Raw genomic sequence first — 27,052 nt, 5'->3', positions numbered from 1 at the left:
TAGAAAAAGCAACTGGAGGTGAAGTTACTATGGCTGTCATCTTCTTTCTTTATCCTATTTTCTTCTCATTCATCTGCCTTTTTTTTTTTTTTTTTTTTTTTTTTAACCAGGGAAGGACAAACCAAGCCTGGACCATGGGAGGTTTTAGTTATGAAATGCTCCCAGTTTGTTCTTAAAGGCATGTGGCACCTGCCTCAAATATCTTTTCTTCTTTATTTTGAACAAAGCAAAAAGGCTGAATTCTGATTAGGTTTCTGGATGTTGGATGTTTTTCTGTCTGGCTTCTCTGACCTCAGTCTCAACCAACCCCTTTTGCTCTTGGCCAATAAAAATAATTTCATGAACATCCACTATAGCTTATAGGGAGACCTTTTCATTTGAAAAATGTTTGTATTTTTACTTTAGTGGACATCTTGGACTTTGGAAATTTGGGAGGTATTTTTAGATGTTACTTGCTTCCACAGTAAGACTGGGCAACTTCTTTTATCCTCTCTTGCAACTGAACTTCTGACAGCTCTGGTAGTGTTGGGTGTCCTTGGTGAATGCTGTGGATTGTCAGTGCTCTTCCCACCTGTATGGCATTTGCTTCTGCTGAAGAAGCCAACTAACCCTTATAAAAAGTAGCTAATTTTTATTTTATTGTGTTAATTGACCACTTAGCAGCATGCAGATTAACATCTTCATGGCAGATTCTTGAGGTATTTGAGCACTAACTCGTGTTTCACTGTTCTGTTAATGCTCTACAAATTGTCTCTCCATTGGCTTATGGCTGTTACATTATCCTTCATTTATCTGTATTACTCTGTACTTGTTTTTTAATAACCTTAATTATCTAAATCCTTCTGTTTCTAATTATATCAGCTGTTCAATGTAAATATGTCAGCTGTGAACTGGGGAATTTATTGGACTTTCACCTGTGTCCCTATACTTCAAGATATGTCATCACTTTCTTTATTAACTTTCTGCTGTCAGAAGCAGAAGGTGTTCAACTCAACCCTGCATTCTTCAACTCCTGCAACCTATATTTTCCAAGTTTGTAAATCTGCTTGCTGTCACCTCTGAACAGAAAGCTTTTAACACTTTCTAGTATTTTTTCCCAGACACTGCTGTTGATGATTTATCCTAGTCTCCTAAAATCAAAACTTTTAACCTGTCCAAAAATGGAATGGCTTTATGGAAAAAAAAAAGTCACAGCCTTTGTTAGTACAGTTTCCAGAAATCTTTTATAAGCTTTTGCTACGTCTTCAGAGCATGTAATATTTGTGTGCAAAGACAACACACAATTGCACTCCCCAAATGGCACTGCTCACTAGGCAGGGCTGAGGATCTCAGCCTGGAACTGTTCCCCCTCCTACTCTGGTCAACACACAGTGGTTTTTATAGTGTATTTCATGATTCTGTAGAACAACCATCCTGTGTTTTAGCATGATCTTCTGCTTTTCCCAGTATAAATTAATTTGTCCTTTCCTACCTCAAATTACATAGCTCAGATACATGCATTGTGTATGTGATGAGAGTGAGCAAATCATATTTCCAGGCATCCTCTCTGTGATTTGGTTGGTTTTAAACTTTCTTTGTATTTTAAATCATATCAAGATATCTGCTGCATCTTACGACACTTTTATATGTACACAAACAAACATATATGTATAAACACACACATATATGCACACACAGGGTACACTTTGAAAGAAAAAGTGCTCTATAAACTATGTTGGATTATTTTTTTTTTTTATGAAAAGAAAAATGGAGAGTCTGTCTTCAAAATTCATAAAAATGCATGTTTGTTTATCCTAAAGCCTGGAGAGGTTCATTCCATGTCATTCCTGTCTCTTGAGTAAATATATTAGTCATTCTTAGGGCAAAAAAGTATTATTGACTTGAGTGATTAGAAAAAGCTCTTTCAGAAACAGTTTAGCTGATAAAGTACATAAATTCTTAAATGGCTGGAGGCAAAAAAAAAAAAGTAAAAGAAAAAACAGTCAAGCACAACTTATTTTGCATTGTTCATGTGTAGGTATTAGGAATCAAACTCTGTGTACCACATATTAAATAATTACAATTTGTGTGTATAAATAAATACTGCATACAGGTTACAAGCAATTTCCAAAGAAAGGGCTTTTTCAGGAGTGCAAAGCATTGCTGGAAGTGATCATTGTCTTTTGGGCTTATCTCAACATAAATAAACCATATGCCAATTTGTGCACAGATCAAGAGGGAAGTTCCGTTTTCATTTGTTACTTTAAAGGTGGGGGTGTCTCTTCAAGTGGGGAAAGTTGTATTCATTCCTCTAATTAATTCCAGTGTTTTAGGATAAGAAATGTTATATTTTTCTTGCATAACATAGTCTCACAGCATCAGGCACCATTTGTGTTGGACTCACAACATGGCATTTTTTAAGTGCTTGGCACTAAAGATGATGATTTCTTATACTTTGCTCAAGCACCTTTAGGGTGGAATACACTTAGAGCTGTGGATTTTAGCATTCAACATTTAAGAATGATGCTTGTTATTATTATGTACTTTTTCAGAATTTTTTTTTTCTGGCCATCACAGCATTGTTTAAGACTGAAATAATTGCTCTATCGAATATTCCTGCCCTCTGTCAGTACACAGATAATAATGATGTAAATGCATTCACCCTTCTGCTTCTCACGGTTTAGCTGTAGTTTTAGAAAATAATTTTATGCAACTCTTTGGGAATTTCAGTTAGAAGAGGCAGCACAACTCAGTCTTTGGCAGGACTTGGGACAGCACCATAGTAAACCTTGTCCATACAAAACAGCTGAAAGGTTGGCATAATCCCCAAATAATTGACATTGTTAAGATTCTGTGGAAATAACACCATTACTGGCAACAGGCAACACCCTTTAGTTTGTGTGTTGGTCTTAATTCATGCATCTGCACTACAGTATATCTTACAAACCTGACCTTTTCACATAACTGTAGTTGCTTATCAATGACTTGCATTATAAGTAGGCTGGGAAGATCTATACAGCACCATTGCACTAAAAGCATGAATCTACCACATAGATGAATGTTTTTACTGGAATGAAAACATCAGAATTGTGGGGAAACCTGAAAAATATTTGCAAGCAGATAGCAATGATATCAAGCCTGTAATTAGCTGTACTGTGTGCTAATGCTACATTTTTCCTAGTCCCAGGTGCTTTCAGTTGCAAACCAAGTGAAGAGACATGTTGTCATATCGTTGAGAAGTCTTTATTTTCTCTATGTAATAATATTTTTGTTTGATTGTCTTGACCTTCCAGCTAAAAAACAAGTTTCACTGTCACCAGTAGAATGAGGATATGAAGAGGATAAAGGTGTCAATTTATGTTCGCAAACTTATTTTGAGATTATGTTACCTCCATCATGTCTCTTTGTTCAACTTATGTTGTTATTTTAGCCCAAAAAAGGCCAAAGATCATCAACGAAAGTGCATGTAGAGTAAAGCTGCTCCTGTAAAATTGATGATCCGTCCAATTATTTATCTATAGAGGCTGCTGGGAAGAAACGCAACTATCTCAGTTCTCAGACCCCTCTGCTAGGTTGAACTTCATGGCTGAAGGTTTAATCCCTAAGTGTCATATCAACAATTCATTCTGTGATATTCTGGCTGACATGCTCTCCTTCCTTATTTATTGATGTCTTCAGTCATCGACAATGAGAGGAAAATACACTATTCGTCAAAGTGACGGTGTTTTACCCTCACTTACAGTTGATGCTGCTGTCACATTGATGCTTGGAAAATAAACTCAATCATTATAAAAAGCTAAGAGTATGAACTTGCCAGTGACAGGAAGAAGATGAAAAAAAAATACACAAACCCACAGTAACTTGCTCAAAAATTGGTGTAATAAAAAGAAAACTGTTTCCTACAAAGATATTTTTGAGCTTTGTTCATGAGATATCAAACTATTTTAGCCATGTATTTTATACTCATTCCTTTGAAGGAAGATCTGCACCTAATACTCCTTTATGTTTGCAAACATACGTGTAATTTTTAGTTCTAAATACATTTTTTGTCATTTCACCTCATGCTACTAGGTTAGTAATTTGTTGATTTTTCCCCCCTCTCTTTTAAGAGATTTTGCGTTGTTTTTTTTGGTTTTTTTTCCTCCCCTGGATTATACTGAGCACATATATCTGTTTGTGTGTGACAGTATTTTGAGCTTTAATGAGGAAAAGCTCAGTATAGTTCCATCCTGCAAGTCCTTTGACGTGCAAACATAGGCAAGGCTCTCATGAGTCACTTTCTGAGGCTGCCATTTGTGTAACTGCACTGCACTGTGCAGCCTTTTTAACTCCAAACTCATGTATCTTACCACATTTCACCTTTGGGAGGCATTGTATATACAGCTAAAAGTAAAGAGCAGCGAGCCAAGAGGGACAAGATAGCATAATGAGGATGTCAATTTGTGGTCAGAGGAAATATTTATCTTACTTGTACTATACTTGGCAACTAATAGAGAAATATATATGTAATGAATTTCCTCAGACTTTATCTGGCACACTGTGTACCTTGTGTTAAATGAATTTAAAAATAACATTGCTTGTCTCAAACTTTTAAAGTTTGAGGTGATTCTGCTTTGAATTGTTCCTTGAAAATGGACTGTATCTATTAAAAAAAAATCATAATCATATTTACTAACATACTGGTGAATTTTTAATTTCTTAAGGCTCCCTGAATAAAGACATTTTAGGATCTTGCTCCCCACAACAAAAACAAGACTTTTTTGTTGTTGTTTAGGGGGAAAAAAGTCATGTTTTTGTAGTTTTACTGTTTTGGTTGGTATCTCTGGTAAGCTGCTAAGTGCCCTAAATGAATGTGTGCAGAAATGCTGGTTGTCTCACACGTGCTGTGTGTCCTGAGGCAAAGCTGCAGCTGCTTCAGCTCCTTCTGCCTGCTTCTCCATCTGTAAAATGGGAATGATTTAACTTATTTTTCTCCTTCAGGGAAATAAATGGAGGGTTTCTTAATATTTCTGTAGAGCTTTGAAGATAAAATCTCTTCTCTATGCTTGCTGCTAATATTTCAGTGTTAGAGAAGCATTTGATTGAAGCTGTTTGACGAGTAAAGTTCTGGCATCTTGTGTTGTCTTTGTACCATATCTTGAGGCCTTTCCACTATAATTTTGCAACCTTTGGTTCAGCATAAGCTGCGGAAGCAAACAACCCCTGTGTAAATAAACGGTGATGACTATAAATTAATGTTTCTGTCTGCTGTTGAAAACATCAGGAGATTACAGCCTATCTCTAAACCAGCCAGGAACAGTCCATGGTGGAGCAAAGCAGACTCCAGCAACTGGGACGAGCCTGAAAAAGCTTTCATTTAGGAATCACTCGTAAATGCTGAGAGGCACTGAGAGAGGTTTTCTTCTAGTATGACTTCTGTGTCTTTAGATGTACAAGGATGGCTGGTGTTTTAGCACAGGCTTCCTGACTTCCTTGGGCTTAAGGAGTAGATAGGAAGTACGAGCGCCCGGCTTCCAGAGCAAGTCTGAAAGTCTTCTTGCCTTTATTTCAGAGATCAAAGGTCAGCATCAATTCCCAGTGCCTAGACAATCTCAAGAGACTGCAGAGGGGCAGCTTCTGGTTTGGTTTGCTCCTTCGGTTTTATGCTGTTTGAAAAACTTAAAATTTAATATAATGGTGTATTCCTCTTTGCACTTAGAAGGAGTGACTAGGCTACCATATGTATTAAATGCAATTGTTAGAATCTAACTTGACATTTTAAGACCTTGCAGTCACAAGCTGTACTTTTAATGATTTACATTTTCATTTTTTAATGCAGAGCAGATTGGACAGGAGATGCTTGAAAATCTCAGCCATGACAGAGAGAAGATCCAGCGTGCTCGGGAAAGGGTAAGTTTGATAATAAGTAATTGCTGATTCTGCATTTTATTTGCATTGGGCAAGTTCTTTGTGCATGCAAAAATAATCCAGATGAGATATAATCACCATCTGCAGTGGGGAATTTACAAAGTGTCTTACATGGGCCCCATCCTGCCAAGTCTCTCTGATGGGGAGTCACACTGCAGTCACCAAATCTGCTGTTGGAAGCAAATTTTCTGTCACTATCACAATTAGGTCAATGCTCTGTCTTTGGAAGGGTTTGTTATACTGTCAATTCCAATGACTTCTTGGGCTTCCTATGAAACAGTTCAGTATCATAAGTGAGCTTCTAATAGTTGAGCAACCTTACTCTTTGCAGCTGCAGATGCAAATAACAGCCTCTCAGGCAGGTCTGTGTGAAGAGCAGGTACTGCTGCCCTGTCTCTGAAGCCAAGGTAACAAATCTGTGTCACTTTTGGCTCGTGTGGTCTCCATGGGGATCAGCTCCACTGTACAGAGCTGATGGAGAGCTCAGAAGTCCATCCCATCCAATGTGTACAAGTTCTCTCAACTTCCATGTGGAAACCCAGAACCCAGAACCAGGACTTTCTGTCATGATGTGTTGCTCAGATACTTTGCCAAGTGTCCCAGTTTTTCCAAAGCCAGGTTCTCCCACACATGTCTTAACTGACCAGTGGCACTTTAAAAAAAAAAAACCTCCTTTATCTGTCCCAGGGAATTTCTTCACTTGGATAGCTTTGATTAGTAAAGCTCCCTGTAGCAGCATTAGAGGCATTTTCTGCAAGCTGTACCAGTTGCTTTCTGAAGTGCTGAGCATTAGCTGCTTTAAAACACTAAATATAGCTAGATCACTAAATGTAACTAAGAATTGTAAGGACTGACCAAGTTTTGTTCTGGCAACTTGGTGTCTTATTTCGCCTCCACTCATTACATCCCCAGTGACTGCTGAGTCTGAAATGCTTTTCTGTTTCTATCTAGACAAATAAAACCTAGGCAATGGAGATGAATGCTATGTGTTCCTTTCTGCTGATCCTGTATATCCCAGGGATGTAGTTCTGATCACTCAATGTACACATGGTTCATAGGATAACTCTTCCTTTTCATTGCTTTCCACCTGAGGAGCAAATTTCTTTGATGGCAAAATCTGTAAGATGCAAAGAGCAAGATTAAAAATAAAAAGGATATCCTAGGAAAATGCAGCACATACACACTCCACCACAGTGCAGTAAAAAACCCTCTTTTCATAATGAAAGATCTCAAATTCCAAGTTTTTTAACAGAAGCCACTTAAAATATTTTCTTTAGGGAATTCAGAAAAGTCCTCCAGTGGATCCACGTGGGTGGACCTGTTCCAGCAGTCTATTATACACTCAGATGAACATTTAAGGAAGATCTTGGATAATTTGGTTAGTTTCCCATTTTCTGAAGATTCTGGAGATTTTTAAAGACCAGAACAGAGGGTGCTTTATGAACACACAATGGCTGCACATTAAATACATGGAGTTATTATCATATCAACCAGGGAATAAACTTGTCTTCTGGAATGAAATTGTCAACTTGAGTATGATAGTCAGTTTAACAGTTCAATGTTGTGAAAATTAGGAAGATTTTTTTTTATAAGCAAACTGTAGATAAGTTAATGTCTCAATGCTTTGGTTAAATTTGCATATATGAACTTTCCTGTCTGTAGAGTAAAATTCCTGTTTTCTTCTGACACAAAAAGAAGGGATAAAAACTCTGCTACAAGTCAGATAGGTTAATTGGACTGTACAGGAAATTAAAAGATGTAACATTTTTTAGGAAAACATCAAAATTTGTCTAAGGCAGACAAGACATCAATGTTAGCATCTTGTTCATCTTTCTGCTTTCTCATTATTATTCTTAATATTATTATTTTTAAACACCATGTAGATTTGCCATTGCTAATATCAAAGCCTCTTTCAAAATGTTTTCCCTGCAGCAGTTCTGTGAAACATACACTGCTTAACAGGTTCACATTCCACCCATTCCATTCCACACTTCTGTGGTGTGCTAGAATTGGTAAAGAAATGCCAGAAGAACTGCAATCAGATAATTCAGTTTTAAATAAAAACAAACTTACAGTTTGAAACTCTTCATGTGGGTTTTTGTTGTTTTGTTTTTTTTTTTCCTGCCAGAGCAGGAAGAAAAGGTGTTTTCTTAGCATTCTCTTGGGAGGTAGCTAGAGATCTTCCAACTATGTGTGTACATGTTTGTTTCTTTTTTAATCTTTCTTTTGCTTATTTTGTGGGTTTTTTCTTACCATAAAAACATGAGGTTGTCTTGCTTAGAGGAGTTTGTCAAACCTCTAAGATTCAGCTTCCCCTTCCTAACTATCAGCACTGATTCTAGCTGTCAGGTAGAATCCTGCAGCAAGAGAGGAAAGTTAGGATCAAACATTTAATGGTAAAAAGGAGAGTGCTACTTTTCTGTGAAAAGGGAGGAGAAGCCCCAAGTGTTAAATGCATCTTTATGAATAATAAAAGACCAATGTAAAGCATACATTTGTACTTCAGATTCCCTTCTAGCGCAGATAAGAAGTTGGCTTTTTAATGAGCCTTTTAAAAATTACTGTGACGTTTTTTCTTCTGTTACTTGTGTCAAATCGGGCTAAACTGCTTTTCTGGAGCTTGAATTGTCTTGATGAATCAGGAAAAAATGAGGCAATGGCCTCCCTGGAATATAATACTCATCTTTGTTCCATCATAGCACATAATTACAGAGATCTGAGAGTTAGTGCAAGCCTTCCCACTGAATATGATATTGCTCAGAGCAAGACTTGATTGGTGTTATGCAGTCCCAGCTTCTACTTGGTATTTTCTTAATAGCTTTTAGAAGAATAAGGAGGAAATTTATGCAAAAAGGTTATGTGACACTGATTGTCACATCACCTACTGATTTCAGTAATAAGCATTAAATCTGGCAGCAAATATTTGCAGTATTGTGCTCCAGAATAGAGACTTTAATATTGCTGCTGTTCAAATATCCAAGATATAATAGTGGTTTGTTATGGTGAAGGTGATTTGTTATTGGAAGACTGCCACTCTCCTTGGCAGTGTTACTGTTTTGATGGATTTGTAACACAGGATGCATTTTGTCTACTACAACCAAGTTTTTTCGGTAAGAAGTCAATGACTCAGGTAATCCTTTCAATCTGATTTGATAATGAAGAGGTAAATATTCAGCTTTCATAAGGAGAATAATGTTTTTATGTATATGCACACAGCTGTGCTTTGGGGCATGTTGGAATCAGTGGTCCCTGCTATTATATAACTGAAATAGTAATTACATTAAATAAATAATATATAAATATAGATATTATAAATTATATATTATATAAAAATATATAATATAATTATATATTATGATATTTAACATATTATTTATTTATATAATATATATATATTTATATGCATAAATAATCATTACATTATCTTTTTACAGTAGATTTTGGTGTCCTACTGGTTCCAAGATATCTAAAATGTCAAAAGATGTCTCTCCTCTGCTGCCAGTAGCAAAAGAGATGATAGGAGAGTAACTCCATTCTTCTTATAATCTTCTAATTTCTAGATATCCTTTTGCAGGACACTAATAAACCCAAAAAGAGAGAGGACATTTTAATCTCTTTTAAAAAGAAGTAGAAATAAACATGAAGTTGATTTGCTTCATAACTTTTCTTCTATTTCATTTTTTACCTATTTTGCAATATTTTTTAGAGCTGTAGAGCAAGACAGCCAATTGGGTGTAGCTGTAAACTGTAGGTTTTCTTTGTCCCAATAAACTCCAGAAATGGTTGTTTCAGTGAAGTGAGAGTTCCTTACATGAAAATAACCCCCCATATATACAGTACATGTATATGTACTATCCACAAAGCATTTGAGCCCCCAGGCCAGAGGTGGCTGCTGTAAGGTCAGTACAAGTTTTATATTTAAGGGGCAGTATAGACATATTTCCTTTACACAGAATTACTAAAAAAAAAAAATATTTCTGTTACTTTCTTTAAACTACAGTCTTTGAAAAACAGTGAAAGAAAGATATGTTTTTCTTTTCATAAAGCATCAAGAATACAGCACATGGCTGACTCATCCCTTGATCCTTTCACTAATATACACAAACAATGCACATACACGTGGGAATTATGGATTCCAGTGTATAGAACTTCTGCCTGCAACCCTTTATTTGTCAAGCTTTTGCTCTTTATCCTGACTCACCTTTGTTGCCTCAATGACTTACCTTCCCTGGATTTCATATTTATGTAAGTGAAAACAAGACAAGACATTTTTAAATGGCTGTGCTCTTGTGGCTTTACGAGCTGGTTGTGGGCTAAACCTGAAGTAAGTGACTCAGAGGTGTAGAAGCACCTGTCCTTTGTACAGAATGGAGCACATGTGCCTTTTACCTTTAATGGGCCTCTTTTCTCTCCAGCTTAGAGAAACAGATGCAAACCTGGGGAAGAGTTCCAGGATTTTGACAGGAATGTTGCGAAGGTAAGGCCAAGGTAGGGACATTTCTGCTCTTTCTTTTCTTCTTCTCTCCCTCTGTGCCTTTATTTTCAATTTTACTTCAACCTCAACATTTTGCTGGTGTACCTGACTTTTTTTACCCAGGCTGCTCTGCATAATGTCTTTGGGTGATAGAAAGCTTTGTCATGCCTATGGAAAGAGTTTTCTGTATCCTGAAGGATTGACTTTGTGTAGTGATTTCTCATCTTCGTTTCTCTGTATTTGTTTGGGGGGGGTTGAATGTGCATTCTAAAATTAAGATTTTTGATGACTTCCTGTGTTTCTTATTCTTGAGTGATTTCAGTGTTTTGAGGGGGCTTTTTGCCTGTTAAAATGAGAAAGTTGGTAAATGTTTTGGGGCAGCATAAATTTGTGTGCAGAGAAAAGGTTAAAATTATCAATTCTGCCTAAATAAATGGGGCAGACACAGTCAACCCTTGTGGTTTTAGAATGTTTCTTCCAAGCTTTCAGTGTTACAAAAATTGTCCCTGGGATCAAAGTGAGGTGACACAAAAAGCAAAATTGTGCAATGTCCTAAAACTGTATGTGTGACTGAAGGGAGGGTGTTACCCACTTATTACTTCTCCCCTTAAATTTGCATCAGTGCATTCTCAAACAGATTTTTTTGAATTAGTGGCACCTCTAGAAAAGTGTTCTTTACCCAGTGAAACAGCACCTGAGCTTCTCTGTGATGTCCATATTTCTGTGCATACTCAGCTTACTAAAGAAGAAAAGCATCCCTCTAATAAGTGGTGCTGGGTGCTAAGAAAGCACAGGAGTTTAGTTTAAAGGAATTTAGTGCATCCTCTGAAGAGTTCAGTCTGAAATTACCCTTGCCACAGGCTTTTATGTTGTGTGTTTGCTTAATGCACTTCGCTTAAAAAAAAAAAAAGGAAGAAAAGAGGAGAAAATTTTAGTGAAGTTGTTGATTTGTCACTTGACTTAGGAAATGTGAAAACTGGAATTTTGCTAGTTGTTCTTTAGCACAAGCTTTATTTCTCCACAAGTCTCCGCAGAAAAATACCTTTGTTAGTTCCTTGTATTACTAAATTGACAAAGGTTAAAATGTCTGAACCTGATGCCTTCATTCTGCAGATTTCATACAATTCCAACTCCAAAATGTAACACATAAAATTCTCTGATTAAGAGTAATATGTAAATGACACAAGCTAAATTCAAAATCCATGGAGGAAGGAAGTGGCAATTGAAAGGGATGGTTCAGTGACTGTAGACAATCAAAATAAACTATAAAAAAATGAAGGAAAAGAAAAGACACCAACCAAACCCAAGTCTCCCCTGGAAGGGCTCTGCGACATGAGCTGTAACAAATATTCTGCGTATGTCTCCATTTTGTCAAATCTCATTAAAGGGGTTTCTTGCTTTATGTCAATTGAGCTGTCCAAAAATCATTCATCATTTTAGTGTAAAAAAAATCATGCAGTTATTTAAATAATATCATATTAATGTTAAAGTTCAGCTGTCATTTAATAGTATGGCTTAATCAGACATAGCATTTAGGAAAAATAGTTTTTTCGGGCTTTACTTGGCTTTCAGGTTGGCAGATTCAAATAAGGATTTATGGGTTTCTAAACCAATGTATTCTTTCCATGTTTATGCTTGAGGTACCCCAGCCTTTTTTGCAGCACCCTGTAGTCTGTTATTTTCAATGAAATAAAGTATCTCCTCATATTGTGTTTGAATACATTTGCAAGTAATTTGGAGAAGCTGAAACAAAAAACATATGCTGTAACCTTTGACTTTGTTTTGTGTTTGGGAATCACAGTTAGGAGTCCTAGTTTATAAGTGTTCCATAAGCCAAATGAAAAATATGATCTTTCTGAGATATACTTGGGCTCCTCTTTTCACACAAAAGGATTATGTAGTTGAACACCACGATGGCATGTTTCTGTGTGTCAGAAAGGCACTGGATTTCTTTTCTCTTCAACAAAAATGCTGAGCTGTGTCACCCATCAGGTTAGGATTTAAGCTGGGGTCAGGTAAATATGCCAAAAGCAGTGCCAGCATAGAAGCAGCTTTCAGTAGGCAGTTCTCAGGATGTTGTTGAAAACTACATAATTGATAGACCTACAGTGAATTTAATTTGTTTGTGATTGTTGGGTAGAAAGGTCTAGCATTATCCCAGCCTCAGCATCATCCCAATATGTTTAGTTGCAAGAATAATCATGAAATACAGACCCCAAGAAATCAATGTGTATTAGATAAATACAACTACAAGAAATATAATTAAAACAGATTGGCAGTTGTTTCCTAATTTCTGCATACTTCAGTACACACCACACAATGTTTTACGTAATTACTGGAACCAATCAAATAAAAAACTGGAGGACCATTCTCCACACTGATATTATACAGAAAAGGTAATGTTAAATTGAAAACTGCTCAATGTAGTGGCTGTTCCCACAATATATATTTGCTGATATGCTTGAAGTCATATGCCATGCTAACACCCTGTGCTTCAAATTCATGCCTAACTCTTTCTAATTTTACTGTCTGGAAAGGTAAAGCAGCATCTCTTTTGAATCTGGCTGAATATATTAAGAGATCAGGTATTTAGATAGCTAGAGGGCTAAATTACTGCCTTTGTATGACCTAAATTCCCTGGCCATGTGTTTGTGCATAAAATGTTCTGGAGTTGGGGAATAAAACAAGAGACAGGTTTTGTAGGTCACCACAGCTCACTAAGGAAATCAGTGGCATAACTGGGAGAGGTCTTCCTATCCCAGTTTGTTACTCTGGCTAATAAGGTACCCAGCCTTATGTATTGGAATTTGTATGTGGGTAAGAGTATTTTTGTAATAAGTGTTTTTAAATATTCTCATATACAAATGACCTCTATATTCATGACTTTTTTTTTTTTTCCATAGCAACTACTTAGGTTCGACTAAACTAATACATTCTTCTTGTGGCATGGTATTACTAGAATCAGGGGGAATGGCTTCAGAATGAAAGAGAGTATATTTTAATTAGATATTAGGAAGAAATTATTTTTTGTGAGTGTGGTGAGGCACTGGAATGGATTATCTCAGGTCTCTACCCCGTGGCCTGTACCCCAGAGTTAATTGGGGAGCACACAGTGTGCTAGAAAGAAGTAGAAAAGAATGTGTTCTGGAATGTCTTTAGGGTTTTGCCCATATCCTAAGCCAATAGCCTAGAAAAGCTTATAAGAAAAGAGTTTGGAAAGTCTCCAAGCCACACACAGCCCAGTGGGAAACGAGCAATCCTAAAAGTAACTAGATAAAAATTCCGGTAGATTTTAATCATTTTTTTCAGTTACCAGATAAGTTCCATCTACCCCTTTTGAATTGCAGGAAAATATTTTAGAAGAATAGTTTCTACACTCCAAAACAACTTTTTATCCTGTCTGGTTCACCAGGAAATTTTTGTGTCAAAAATATTCTTAATCTTCAGATACCAGTTTTCTGAATTGTTATCAATGATGTTTTGAGAATCTTATTGACACATCTGCATTTATAAAAGAGATTTTTAAAGTTTGATTCCCAACAGGACAGAGGCACTACCCTTCTCTGATAGAAATGAGGCTGTAAGGGTTCAGTTCAGCTCTCAGGTAATAAATTATGTGACTTGTCAACAGCTGCATGACCAATATGCCTGCAGTCAGAAATGGAATGCGAGTTCTGGTGAGGCTTCTTCGCTCTTTCCAGGAAAATCCTGAAAGTCCTGCTTCTTGCATCACTGTTAGTCAAGGTTTGCTCTACTTTTGAGCTGCAGGATATTTCAGAACTTGTAATTATTTTTCAACATTTCACAGAATTGTAGGACAGTTTAGGTTGGAAGGGACCTCTAGAGGTCATCTGGTCCAACCTCCTGTGCAAAGCAAGTCTCATTAGAGCAGGCTGCTCAGATTCTCCTCCAGTCACATTTCAAACAATCCAAGGCTGGAGATACCAGTGCCTGTCTGAGCAGTCTGTTCCCGTAGCAGCTGGAACAAGCAAATTCTCCAGGTATCTCACTGAAATTTCCCAGCATCCAGCTTGTGTCCATTGCCTCTGGTCCTAAGCAGAAGTGATTTAAACCATGATTTTTAGAATTGGCCTTCAGAGTTTGGGCCTGGATTGCAGTTTTTTTTTCTAGTAGTTCTCATACAGCTTCAGCAGTGGTGATGCTGTGGTTGGGCTGAGGGGACACTGGGTGTAGGGCAATTCTTTAAGCAGGGCATGGGGTGCTCTGCCTCCACCCACTGACCTGGGCTGTGGCCATCCAGCACTGTATGCACAGGACTTCTTTATTTCTTTCTCTTGCTCCTAGAGATGTGCAAAGTTAATGGTGTCTGTTCTGCCTCCTTGCTTGGCTACAAAGCCCACATTTCCATGTTAGGAACAGTAGCAGGGACAGTCATGTCCCTGTGGACACAAACCCAGACAAAGAATGAGTGTTACCACTGCCTTTTTTCCTATTTCCCTACCAATCTCTGTTTTCATCCCCAAAAATTCATGACAAAAAACTGATTTTCTTCTGAGTTAAAGCCTGTTTCAGTCATGCTTGGCCATGACTGTTGAGTCTCTGCAGTTTTCTGAAGGCAGGTCTTTGTATCACCAATCCAGGGTGGGGTTTTAATACAGCTACATTTGCCTTGTTTTCATGCCAATAGAGGAGTTCCTCTTTCCAGGATATTTGGTCTCAAGCCAAAAGAAGTTGGAGTAGGAATTGTTTCTTACTTTTTTTTTTGTACATATATTTCTATTTTTACTTCAAGATGTATTTCTAGACTGAAAAATGATTGAAACTGTAAATCATCAAGCAAAATGTCTGCTCCATGTTGAATATTTACAGCTGCAGCTGTTTACTTCAGTAATTTAGACCTTGATTAGGGAGCATATTTAAGCATGTGGTTAACTTAAGCCAGAGGAGCAATTCCCTTAACTTTAGTGAGACGGAATAAGAAGGGAGGGAGTAAGTGGCAGAATGATTCTGGGTCATCTCTTGGGGCAGCACAGCTTTTATTGTGCTCCTTGCAAACCATGTCCTTAATATTTCTGTTGTTACCTGGAAGCTGTAAAGTATGCATAGGCTATTTTAGTGCTTGTTACTGTCAATATAATAACTTTTTTTTATAATTTTCCTGTCATTTAAGCATTTAATATAGTTGCTTGATTCTTACGTTATTGAGCATTTGTGTTTTGTTATGCAACTAACCTTTACCAATTATCAAATGTTGAATCTTTTCAGAAGGAAACTGATAAGCTCTCTGGTGCTGTTAAGCACAATCTAGTTCTTGGATGAGGAACGTACTGCTTGTTATTCCAGATTAAACCTTGGCATTAATTAGTACCTAGTTGTTCCTCGCTTTGTCTCTGACTTTAAAAAGAAACCTTGTTTCTTTGTTGAAGTGATGAACAAAACATCTGGAAAACATAAATGTGTCGTCAGCAAAATTCCCAAGGGTGAGCATTCTTCATCATTAGGAATCCAACCAAAAACAGGAAATGTACCTCTAGGTCTGAACAGCATATATTTTAAAATAGTATGGGACAATGTGGGTTCCCTGTCCTTAGTTTAGGTATGACATAATCCGATGCATGTAAGATGCATTTCTTATTTTTAATTATCAATGGAAAACCATTTTCTAAACCATTTTACTTACTTTTCTTAGACAGTGTTGTGTGTGTGCCATTTCCACAATACTTTTGAAAAATCTTGAATCTTGCCCTACCTTCAGTTAGTATTAGGAATGCTGTTCAGCTCGTGCACCATGGAGGGTGCAGAAGTCTTTTGAGCTGCTATTTAACCACCAGCATCAGTGTACATGGAGAGTTCCAAGCCACAGGTACTGACTGCCTTACAGAAAGGGACCAATTTCAACATTGCAGGCATGTATCTGGGATTAGTTTAATGCCACCGTAGCCTTTGCAAACCTTCATCTCTAACAACCTAAGTGATACAGAGTTAAGTTTTCTTCAAACCTGGAAGAAAAAAGGAACATCACAATTGATCTTTACATCTAGTAACTTAAATGCATAGGATAAAATAAATCAGTGTTTTAATCTCCTTGTGCCCAGACAGCTTTAGAAGGGAATGTCCCTCATTTTGTGAAGTAAGAGCATTTATATGGTAGCATTGTTTTATTTTTCAGATTGTTGGAAAGCTTTATCCACAAGTCAGGCTGCCTACACTATGTCCATTATGAGCAGGGTTCTTAGCATTCTTCAGACCACATTTCTAATTCTCTTTTTCCATTCCTTTTAGAAGTGCACAATGGTCTTTGTTCTGTACCCTCCATTCCCTCTTTTCTATCATCTGGAATTGCTATCTCATTTGCTCCCCTTCTGTCTACTCATGTCCAGCTGAACAGCTGGAAAGAACATTAACACACAGTTGTGTTTCTGCAGGAAAGCAGGATCCCAATGGGTAATTCTCCTAGCTAGTCCTAGGCTGCACATACCAACAATGTAAAGCATCCTGATAGGTTAAGTATCATGTAACCCTCTGTGGTTGTTTTCTGCATTGGGATATGTTGACTACCATTAAGCAGCTAGAGCCTAGAAAGGTTCACAGTGTCATGAGTGAAACAAAAGGCATTTCACAGCCAGTATTGTCATATCTGAACCACAGCAGGTATCCTACGACATGCTTCCATGAGAAGATATGTCTTATATCAGTATAAGCAGTGCAGGGTTTTCCTGCAGTAGTTGCAAGGAGGTTCCAGTAGGATTAATTCTCTCTGATGTGATATTCAGGAATAGTGGAGGTAGTGAACGTGCTTTGAATATGGTACAATTCATTATGTGAAGGAGAGAAACTGATAGCAAAAGCTGGCATTGGTAATTGCTGAAATAATTGGAGACAACTTTTCAGAAATCAATTAAGTCAAATGCTTTAAGGCCAGTAGTTGATTAGGGATCACATTCTTGACACCACTCACACCGTAACTGTGAAGTAACAATATAGGTTGAATTTTACACATTCCATTTACTGCAGAGTGTTTAAGCCATAAATTCCTGAATGTAACATTTTCTGAACACATATTATGCATGATGTTTTGCCACTGGGTCACTTCATTTTAATCCTCATATTTACCAAAGGACATAGAACCAGCTTGGAAGTGATTTCAGAAAAGTTTGTCCCTTTGTGTTAAGGCAGGATTGACCCGGTTTTTAATCCTGGCAGATATTTCTTTGGCCTGTTCTCCAGTGAATGTTCCCCATCTCTTCAATGTGATATTTCCAAATTTTCCCTAATGTTTAGCCCAAATCCTTTTTCCAGGATTTGAAAGACAGAGAAGTCTAGAGGACTAGACAGAGAAGTTTTATCTTCTGGTGCATATGAGGAGATTTCTGGTGACTTGTGCTGTGGAAAGAAATTTTTGCTCAACTTTTCAAGAATTAGAGAACATAAATAAAAGTGTACAGAATTAAATTACAGTTTCTAGTTTTTATCAAGCCAAGCCTTTTGATGGGATACAGGAATGTAAAAATAGAAGAGTTGGATGTTGTTCTAATAGGCAAATCCTGGAAGCTCAGCCTCTGCAAACAGTAGCTTCATGAGTAGGTGTCATGGAGTTTTGCAGCTGCAGACACCAAAATTAAATCATTCTCACAAGGTTGCATCCCTGGACTAAAACTAGACTGCATACTACACTGACTGAAAGCAATATTTGAAATACAAAATCACAAAATACCAAGACTTGACTTTTTTGGTAGCACTTCTAAATGCTTAAAGAAAAAGACAGTAATTGTGTCAACCAAAATGATTTTAATTCATTTCTCCCACTCTTGCCCACAGACACACCAGTATTTTGGACAGAGATATATAGTGTTTGAAAACAAAAGGAGTGATGCAAATTGATTTGCCTAATTTTCTGTCAGGTAAAAAAGCTCCTTTGTGAGTTCTGAGTATGATTTCCAGTGGCACTTGGCACTTTTCTTGCAACACTTGATTGAAATTGTTGGCTTTTAATGAAAACAAAGTTAATTCGGCTCTTCAGCATGATTCTGAACACATATTAAAACTTTATCTGTAAGAAAATAATGAAGTCATCAAACTGATTTAAAACTGCTGTGATATCAGAATCCTGTCCTTATTGGCTAATCTTTTAGACTAGATCATTTTCAGTCTAGTTCATAGTAGCAGTTCAAGATTCTGGCTGTTCTCAAGAGGCATAAGAGATTAAGTGACCAACAACTGGGAAAACTCAGCTGAGTTTTGTTCAAGTCAGTCAGTGATGTTCTACCACAAAACTCAGAACCTGAACCTGCAGGTCATAGTTGTGTGAGTAGTTTGCTCATCTGTTGCCCTAATGTTGAACAAGGAACTCTTTTAATTTTGAGCAAAGGTTGGTTGGGGTGGGGTGGGTGGTGTTTTGTAGTTGCTGTTGCTGTTATTATTGTACTTTTACAAAGAAGGCCATAAATTTTGGCTTTGGGGGATCACTCAGAGTTTGTTGCAGATATTAGTGCTGCTGTGGAAAGGAAAAATTTATATCCCTGTTAGCATGGAATATGTTGTATTGGACCTTTAAAATTCAGCAGAAGAAATGTTCACACATCACTGACCTGCTGAGCAGCTCTCTGAAGAATAAAAACGTCATGAATGAGAAAGTGTGGCCATACAGTGAGAGATTCTTTAGGCTACTTGGTGATAGGAAGGATGAAAATTCCCTAATTCTGACTGGCTCTTTAGCTTATATGGGAGATCCAACCCAAGCCATTCTATGGTTCTCTGACTTGTATCTAATCAAGAAGGCAAAGAAATGTGGAAATTGAGAATTTTCTCAATGTGGAAATTGAGAAAAATGAGATAGAGAGAAACTATTTTGCCATAAATACTGGTATGTATATTCTCTGCAACATTTGTGTAGCTCTAAAATAGTTTGTGTGGGATCTCACTGTGCAGCATTTATTACCTCAGAGCTCTTGTTTAGCTTGGAATTTGCTATATTAACCAAAGTGTAACCCAGAAGGTTTTTGTAACATCTGTGAGTTGGAGCAAAGTCTTCATATTTTCTTTTACTTATTTAGTAGATCTACTGACAGTTTAATATTGCAACACTAGTTATTATTCTTGAAAAAAAAATTGCATCTGAAATTTTTTTTGCAACAACTCCCCACCTTCCTCCTGATAAAAATGCTTGTGAAAGTGAAAAAAAAAACCCTAGTGTTGTTTCTCTGACATGCTTATCATGGCTGCAAATAATGCATTTAACTGGGGAATTGTTTGAGAAACATGATTCTAAGTGTGTCCAATCTTTCCTGGACGTTGGGAAGCATATGGTCTACTTTATCCATGCCAAGAAACTTCCTTGCTACTTTCTGTCACCACTGTATTTTTCAAATGCAGTTTTCAGCATGAATGGCACACACGTGTTGATTGTGAAGGTAGCATTCTTTCAGTACAGCCTTAAGCTAATTACTCTTAGTGGCAGTGGAGCTTTGTAGCTCATTTGTGAACAGCTATTTATGCTACTACACCAGTACAAAGCAATGTTTCACATTACCAGTTTACCAGACTATTACACCATTGTGTTTTAATCCACTGTAGGTGGATGGAGAATATGAGCCATCTGTTTTATTTAATGATATAATCAGTAAACAATATATGCACTTTACACATTTGGTCGTTAAAGATGCCCATATTGTTGGACCCTGTATTTACATTGTAAATTGGTGTATTCACACATCATCTTGTTCTGGTGTCAAAGGCTTGCTGTGTTCATAGGCTGGTACAAAGCAAGCTCAGTAACTGCTCAAAACCAGTGCAGGTGGTCGAGCTAGTTGCCACACAGATCAAAAGTCAAACAACTGTGAATCTTCCTTTGAAAAGGCATTTGGAGAGACAAGGCTGGTCTTATCTTCCGAAACAAGAAAGAGTTATAGATATACATCATGAAGTTATGAGAACAAAAGGGGGTTTTATAATCACTCTGCGTCAGAAAATCCAGTACTGCAGACTTTTGTGAAGACATCTTTGAAATATAAAGAACATTTTATTTTCCTGGACAAAATTTAAAGGATTGAGTCTGAATTATTAAATATGAGATGGTTCAGTCATTTCAAAACTTTGGAGACAAGAAGTTGCTTTCTCTTACAGTTGATTTAATTTAATTTTATTTTCAGCCATGCTTAAGCAGAATGAAACAGACAGTAATTCCAAAGCCCAATCTTATTCAAGGGATAGAGGTGAATGGGTGCATTTGTGTTACAAACAAAGGAAATTGGTGGATATTTCAGTTTCCTCAAAGTATCCCTCATAAGCACCAAAAAATAACCACCAAAATACATAAAAAATTCATTTACATGTAAAATCTTGTTTGCTGGCACATTTGTAAGGAGGCAAAAGATCACACAGTCCCATACTAAAGCAGTAATATTCCTTTTAGTGTTTTATTTAACAACTTGTGCTAAAGATGCCCAGAATTTGACATCGTTATTGGAGGACTCAGTCTCACTTCTCATTGTGTTTTATGAGGAAATAGAATTGGATTTATCACCACGTGAAGGCCTGGCTGGCATTGATGGTAGACAGGGAGAGGAAAGGACTAGTGGAATTCATATGGCTGAGATTGAGTTGGCAGGTCCACACTGCTGGAGGAATCTTGAGCTTCACACCACAGCTTGGTTTTTGTTCATTTTGATTTCTGTCCTACATAATGCAGATGTAATCAGAGGCTCTGGGGGTATACCCACCAACAAAGTCTGTGTGCTGAAATGTGTTCGCTTTCCATTTACTCCTAGAAACACGAGGAAATAGCTTTCAAAGTATTTAAATCTATTTCAAAGGCTAGCTAATTATATTGTTGAGGGTTTTCTTAATCTTGAGGTATGAAGAAAGCAGACTTTTTTTACTAGGACTTTTTTATATTGGCATGACTTTTAAAGATAAAGTGTTTTCAAGTACTTAAGCAAAGAGAAGAAAATATCTCATTTTATGAGCTATTTTATATATATTTCAAAATATATATTATTTTCATAGTTAAAATATTTAAAATAATACAAAATACTCAGCCATAAGTCTTCCTTTTATAGTCTTTTCTTAGGTATCTCATGTAAGTTGCATATTAAGCACTGGCATGTTTCCATAGGCTTCATGATGTATTGTCTTTTGATTTTGAGATATTGTGTAACTAACTTGTTTCTAATCTTATAAAGGGCTTGAGATTTTTTTTATTTTTATTTTTTTTTGCGATCCCAATCCAGTATAAACAATCGGAAACTTGGCTACTGATATTTGATTCTTAACTTTGTCCTGGATATATCTTGGGTAACTGTGAACACATCTGTTTCTGTGCATCTCTAAAATGAGGATAATGTTCCATATCACAGCAAAGCATTCCAGGAGCAAATGCTCTTAATTAATCTGTGCATGGTCCTCACGTGACCTGATGAGAGTTTGTGAGTGATAGACTGACTGGTAGCAGTGCCCATCCTGATTTGGAGTCATGGCTTAAATCCATGGAGTCATGGATTTAAAAGAGGTGAAAGAGAAGCATGGGAAGAATTTAGACTAGAGGGGTGTGGAGTATCTGATTTCCCATAATAGTCCACTAGCAAGCACATACCTCATCTCCTCAGCTATTGAACATAGCTAGGACAAAGAAGATGTATAGATATAACTTCAGATTATGATTTAGATTCAGATCATCAGATATAACTTTGAGGGCTACAGGTGACAAGCTCATCTTATGTTGGATAACGTTTTTGGTGTATTGCAGACAGAAAAGAGTGTTTGAGTTGGTTTGACAAGTAGAATTAACATAATGATGAACTATTTGTGTGTGTGTGTGTATATACATACATACATACATATATATATATATAGAGAGAGAGAGAGAGAGACAGAGAGAGAGAAGAGTAGTAATGTTAAATTTGATGTGCTAGCCCAAGCAACTTCTTCCTTCTCAATCTCTCCTTACTGCTTCTGTCAGAAATGCTGTTCCTATAGTTTGCTGTGGGCTTTGATGTATTATTTTTGGCTGCTGTCAATCTGCAATCAATCAGGACTTTACAAACATCTGTTAAGTACTTTAGGGTTCCTCAAAGCAGAAGCAGATCCTAACAAATGCAATGTTTTACTATCACAGCACTGCTATTTATTTGCCAAAGGAGGTGTGGAGGAGAGATGTGTAAGCTCAGGGATGAAGGCAGACAGTCACTTCTGGCCAAAATTACCTTTGTCACCATCACCTCTCTCCTGTGGAGAAAAAAAAAGAAAAAGAGAAATCTAGTTTGTTATTGAACATAAATGGGTAAAGCCGGGGAGATACTCTGGGAATAAATAAAAATTCTATCTGGTGTAGTAACTTGATGACCAAAAGCATATTAGTGAGCCTTTGAAATGCCAGTATTTTGCTTCACAACTCCCGATTAAAAAGAAATTAGAAACATGGATTTCAATTGCATTTTGTTGAAATATCCACTGAAATTATGGTGGTCTTAGCTGTAAAGTTAGAAGAAAGGTTGTTAGACACTTTGTGTAGCAGGCACAAGTTGAAAGCTGGAGTAAAATGAGGTCTGAATGTGGTATCTGGTAATGATGCTGTAGAGCATTATTTTCATGAAGAGTGTTCTTTATAGAACATCTCTTGTGCTGATGAACTTGGTTGGTCATATTTTCACGGCCATTTATGAATAGTTGAATAACTAGTAAAGCTCTACCAGCAAGGAGTGACAGAAACATGCTCCCACATGCCAGTTCCATCAGATGCTTCCTATTTGAGGAATCTAAGTGATCAAATGAGATGACCATTTATAATTCTTCATGGAAGAATTGCTCACATGGGGTTTTTTTCTTAGTAAATTCCCAGTGTCCGCTTTGGAGTAAGAGAGAGTATTTGGTGTTGTATTATATTATATTCAAATTTGATGTTTTGCATATAACACGTGTAGTATTGTTTTGGAAGAAACTTCACAAACATTAGAAGTGCTTGAGATCCTTAGCAGTCAGCTAAGGAAATAGGGATCTCATTTCAGAGATGTTCACTGTAAATGGACAACACAGGTGGAGTAGGGAATGTCGAATGAACCCTTGCACTTTTTTCAGGCATCAATTTTTTTATGCTTACAATTCTGTTCTTTGAAATCAGTTGAAAACTCTGTGCCCTAGTGCTTGTCCTCTGAATCTGGGAGGAGGAGCAGGTGCTCAAGATACCAGAGAAAAGCTGTTTTATAAATGCAGAGACTAGCTTACAGTATGTGTTTTTTCCTCTTGCTCCATTGACCCAATTAGGTACAGGTTTAATAGGAAAATATTATTGTAACTGAGCTGAGTAATAGAAATTGGTTGGGAGGTCTCTTAAACTTGGCCCTAAACTATTGAGTTCTGAGACTGACTTCAGTTTGAGACCCACTGTACCCTGCTTTCTTTGATCCAAACCCTGAGAATATGTATCATCATTTACAGGAATGAACTGCTTTGTGAGGAGGAAGCCAAGAAATGGCCCCAGAGAATGCCTTCCCACATGGAAAGCCACCACCCCCTGATTTGATGGCTTCCATGCTAATGCATCTTTCAAGGGGGGCCCTTTGTCCCACATTGTTAGTTATTTGTCTCTTCTTTTCTTTCAGTCTTAATTGTCATTAGCGTGATTTTTGTTTTTGGTTTTGTTTTTTTTCCTCTTCAAGTCTTCTGGGGAATACTAGTTTATTGCATATTGTTGTGTTTGTCTAAAGACAATTGCACAAGCTTGAAACTTAATCCTTATAATCTTTCCTACTAGGGAGAGCTTGAGATAAATACTGTTGTATGCTTGGTGGGAGTGGGTCTTGACTTTTTGATCATCCATGTCTAAATGTTGAGTAATACTTAAGGGAAAATGCTCTCAAAACATTCCTTAGATGATTATTAGATTATATTTTATGTTTGATAAAAACTGGAAAATTGTATAAATATTTGCTTAACATCCCACCCCCTGAGCAATTTATTTCTTTTCTGGCCTTCAACCCTCTTGTTCAGTGAAATGAGATCAGTCACTTTCTGTTTATACTCAGTTTCACTTTGCAGTTTTCATGTGCATGTACTGCAATTCCTCACTGCAGAAGCATATTTAAATAATAAGTGGAGAATAAAGAAGAAGGGAAAATTATTTTTAAAATATTTTGTAGTGTTTTCCCATATTGTAAAAGTTAAAAAGTGCTATAATTATGCTGCATGGAGTGATAATAACTAGTGTTAGAAGAAATTTTAAAGAATTATTTAGTCCTGCTTTTTCTGTAAATTGTTTGTCACACAGTAAGTTTATATATGTTGTGTTCCAGTGGCTACTGTTAAAATCAGCCTTTGGCAAAAGCAAACACTTGATATCTTGTTCTTACAAGAGGAAATAATTTTTGCATCTTCAATACTACGTGGTGGTTCAAGTTTTCTGGAAAGAGCCAACTTTTTCACATAGACAACAGTCAATACTCACATAGGTCAACTGTTTGGCTGTTTTCTCTCCTCTGAATTTTTCATTTTGGATCAATACAAAGAATCGGTCTCAATGTCATGGACATCAAAATGAATTCTAGGTCATGTTTAGAGCTCGACTAGATGGGAGGAGGGGCTTCAGGTAACATTGTATTAGGGGAAAAAACATCAGTGTCAGTAAATTAATTTGAAAGACCGCAGACACATTGCATTGAAGACACCAGCATTGAAGCATTTCTGTTTTAAGTGCAAAATGGCTGATTTAGATGCAAGGCCTGGAGTTTCTCTTGAGTCTTCTTTCTCTTCCACCATGTTTTTGCAATTAAATACTGGATGAAAATTATTTTTCCTTTCCTTTTGTTTTTTGTTTTAAATGTGTTACTTTTTCCTTAATGTGTAGCAGCTGATTTTTCCTCTGCTGGCTCACTGGGGCACAGAGACAAACCTCCTTTCAAGGAACAGAGTTCCAACATTGTTGGTGATTATTTCATTGGGAAACCATTTCTTTAGTAAGGCAGGCTCTCCAGCTCCTTGATGGAGGGAGAGAGCCATGAGATGCAAGTGTTTTAGTTAAATGTACATCCCGTTTCTCTGTAATGTGGATGGACTACCAAAGAAAGTAGACATGGAGGCATGTGTGTCCTCAGCATGCTCACGAAAACCTGAATTTCAAGAGCAGAAAACCTGTGACAGACATGCCTTTGGGAACAGAAGCAGCCTTCTTCAGAGTGTGACCCACTCATGGTACTTTCCACAAAGTTGCAGTTGAGATCTAGTGCTCCTGGTAGGAGAAAGAGCAAGTTTGCTTTCCAAGATCTCTTTGTCCTTTTTTTCTGGCTTACCCTATCTTATTTACCCAAAGTTTGAGTTGCATTTCTTGTAGGAGTCTTGGGCTCCCTCTCCATCCCTTTTTGTGGTTTTCACAGCCTGTCATTTGGAGATGGTTTTCACGTCTTTTCACAAACATGTTCACTTAGAATCACAATGTGGTTGCTCCAAAAAAGGGCGGCATTTCTTTTTTTTTCCTTCTTCTTTATGAACTGGAGACATAATGTGTAAAAGCTTGGTGTAAGCTCACAATAGCACTTTGTCCTCTTTCACATCATTTGCCAAATAACTACTGTTGTGGCAACAGCTGTAACCAAGCATGGTGTCAGCTCTTTTTACCATAACGTGACTGGATGTCAATAATTTTAATATAATGTGAAACACACTCCCAGGCTGTGCAATGAGGCATCTGATTATTAAATTCCTTGAAATGTCATCTGGGTTTTTTTGTTTGTTTGTTTTGTTTTGTTTTTTGTGGGGTTTCTTTTTTTTTTTTCATCAATTCAGGTCTCAGAACTGGACACTGTTGTGATTAAAGGAAAAAGAACAGAAAATTCTCTCATTATAGTAAACATTTCCAAGAAAACTCTAACCCTGAAGCAGACAGCTCTGCTCTGCTTACATAGACAGCAACAGCAAAGGCTCTGTGAAGGCTGTAAGGGGTGGAGGTTATAATTGTGTCTCCCAGTTGTTTGCTGCTCTTTACTGCAGCACTTTCTCCAGTGACAGTAAATGTTATTTACTTTTAGGCTTCTGTTTTCTGAACTACTTATAAAAAGTGAAAGGTAGGAACCTGGTGAAGCATTTGTTTTTAATACATTGCTTACATTGTGCTCCAAAGAACAATATTCAGTGTTCTTATTAATGATTGAAACATTAGCATTTAATTGTGTAAAGCAATTAAAAAGCTCAACATTACTAGTTCTTGGGCTGAGTCCATTAATACAGCAAGCATTAGTAAGAAATATATTGAAGAAGTTGAACAAGGTCATAAATGTTCTGTGTGTAAAGAGTACCTAGTACTTTTTTTTCGAGCCTCTAAGAAGTAGTTAAAAAAAAAAAAAACCAAAGCTTTGTGAGATGAATAGATAAAAGGCTTTCTTGGTTTAGTTATGTCAGTTTGGCTTTTTCCTGTAATTGCTGGGGTTGTTTTGTTCCTAAAGAGGAATGGATGCCAAGCTGAAGAGGTAATTTCTGAGCAGTGTTTCAAGCTATTGTGAAAGTTCTCAACTTTTCTGTAATAAGAAAAATAACATTTCTCTAATGATGTCTGTTTATTGCATATTGTTGTGTGTGCAGTTCAGTGCAGCTGGCAGCAACTGCTTGAGAGAAGCCCAGGGCTGAGGAAGCGGCGCAGGGGAACCCGAGTAGCCCCAGGCAAGCGGGGCTGCGTGCGCTGCCTCCTCGGGGTGCTGTCAAACCACCCTCACCTTACGTCACCGCGGATGAAATCGAAAGAGATCATTT

The 27,052-nt window shown here is 37.1% G+C and overlaps 1 protein-coding gene across 4 annotated transcripts in view; it reads left to right on the top strand.

Moving 5' to 3' along the window:
* VTI1A (vesicle transport through interaction with t-SNAREs 1A) overlaps window positions 1-27,052 on the top strand; it is a 257,024-nt gene that overhangs the window by 150,648 nt on the left and 79,324 nt on the right. For all 4 annotated transcript variants that reach the window (XM_062496219.1, XM_062496220.1, XM_062496218.1 and 1 more), the window contains 2 exons: window positions 5,798-5,868; window positions 10,302-10,363. In XM_062496219.1, the coding sequence (XP_062352203.1) occupies window positions 5,798-5,868; window positions 10,302-10,363 (133 nt within the window). The remainder of the gene's footprint in view (window positions 1-5,797; window positions 5,869-10,301; window positions 10,364-27,052) is intronic.

This window comes from Cinclus cinclus, chromosome 7 (genome assembly GCF_963662255.1).
Source record: "Cinclus cinclus chromosome 7, bCinCin1.1, whole genome shotgun sequence".
Classification (NCBI taxonomy): domain Eukaryota; kingdom Metazoa; phylum Chordata; class Aves; order Passeriformes; family Cinclidae; genus Cinclus; species Cinclus cinclus.
The sequence above is the reverse complement of the archived record's forward strand: the minus strand, read 5'-3'. Positions and strand labels throughout refer to the sequence as shown.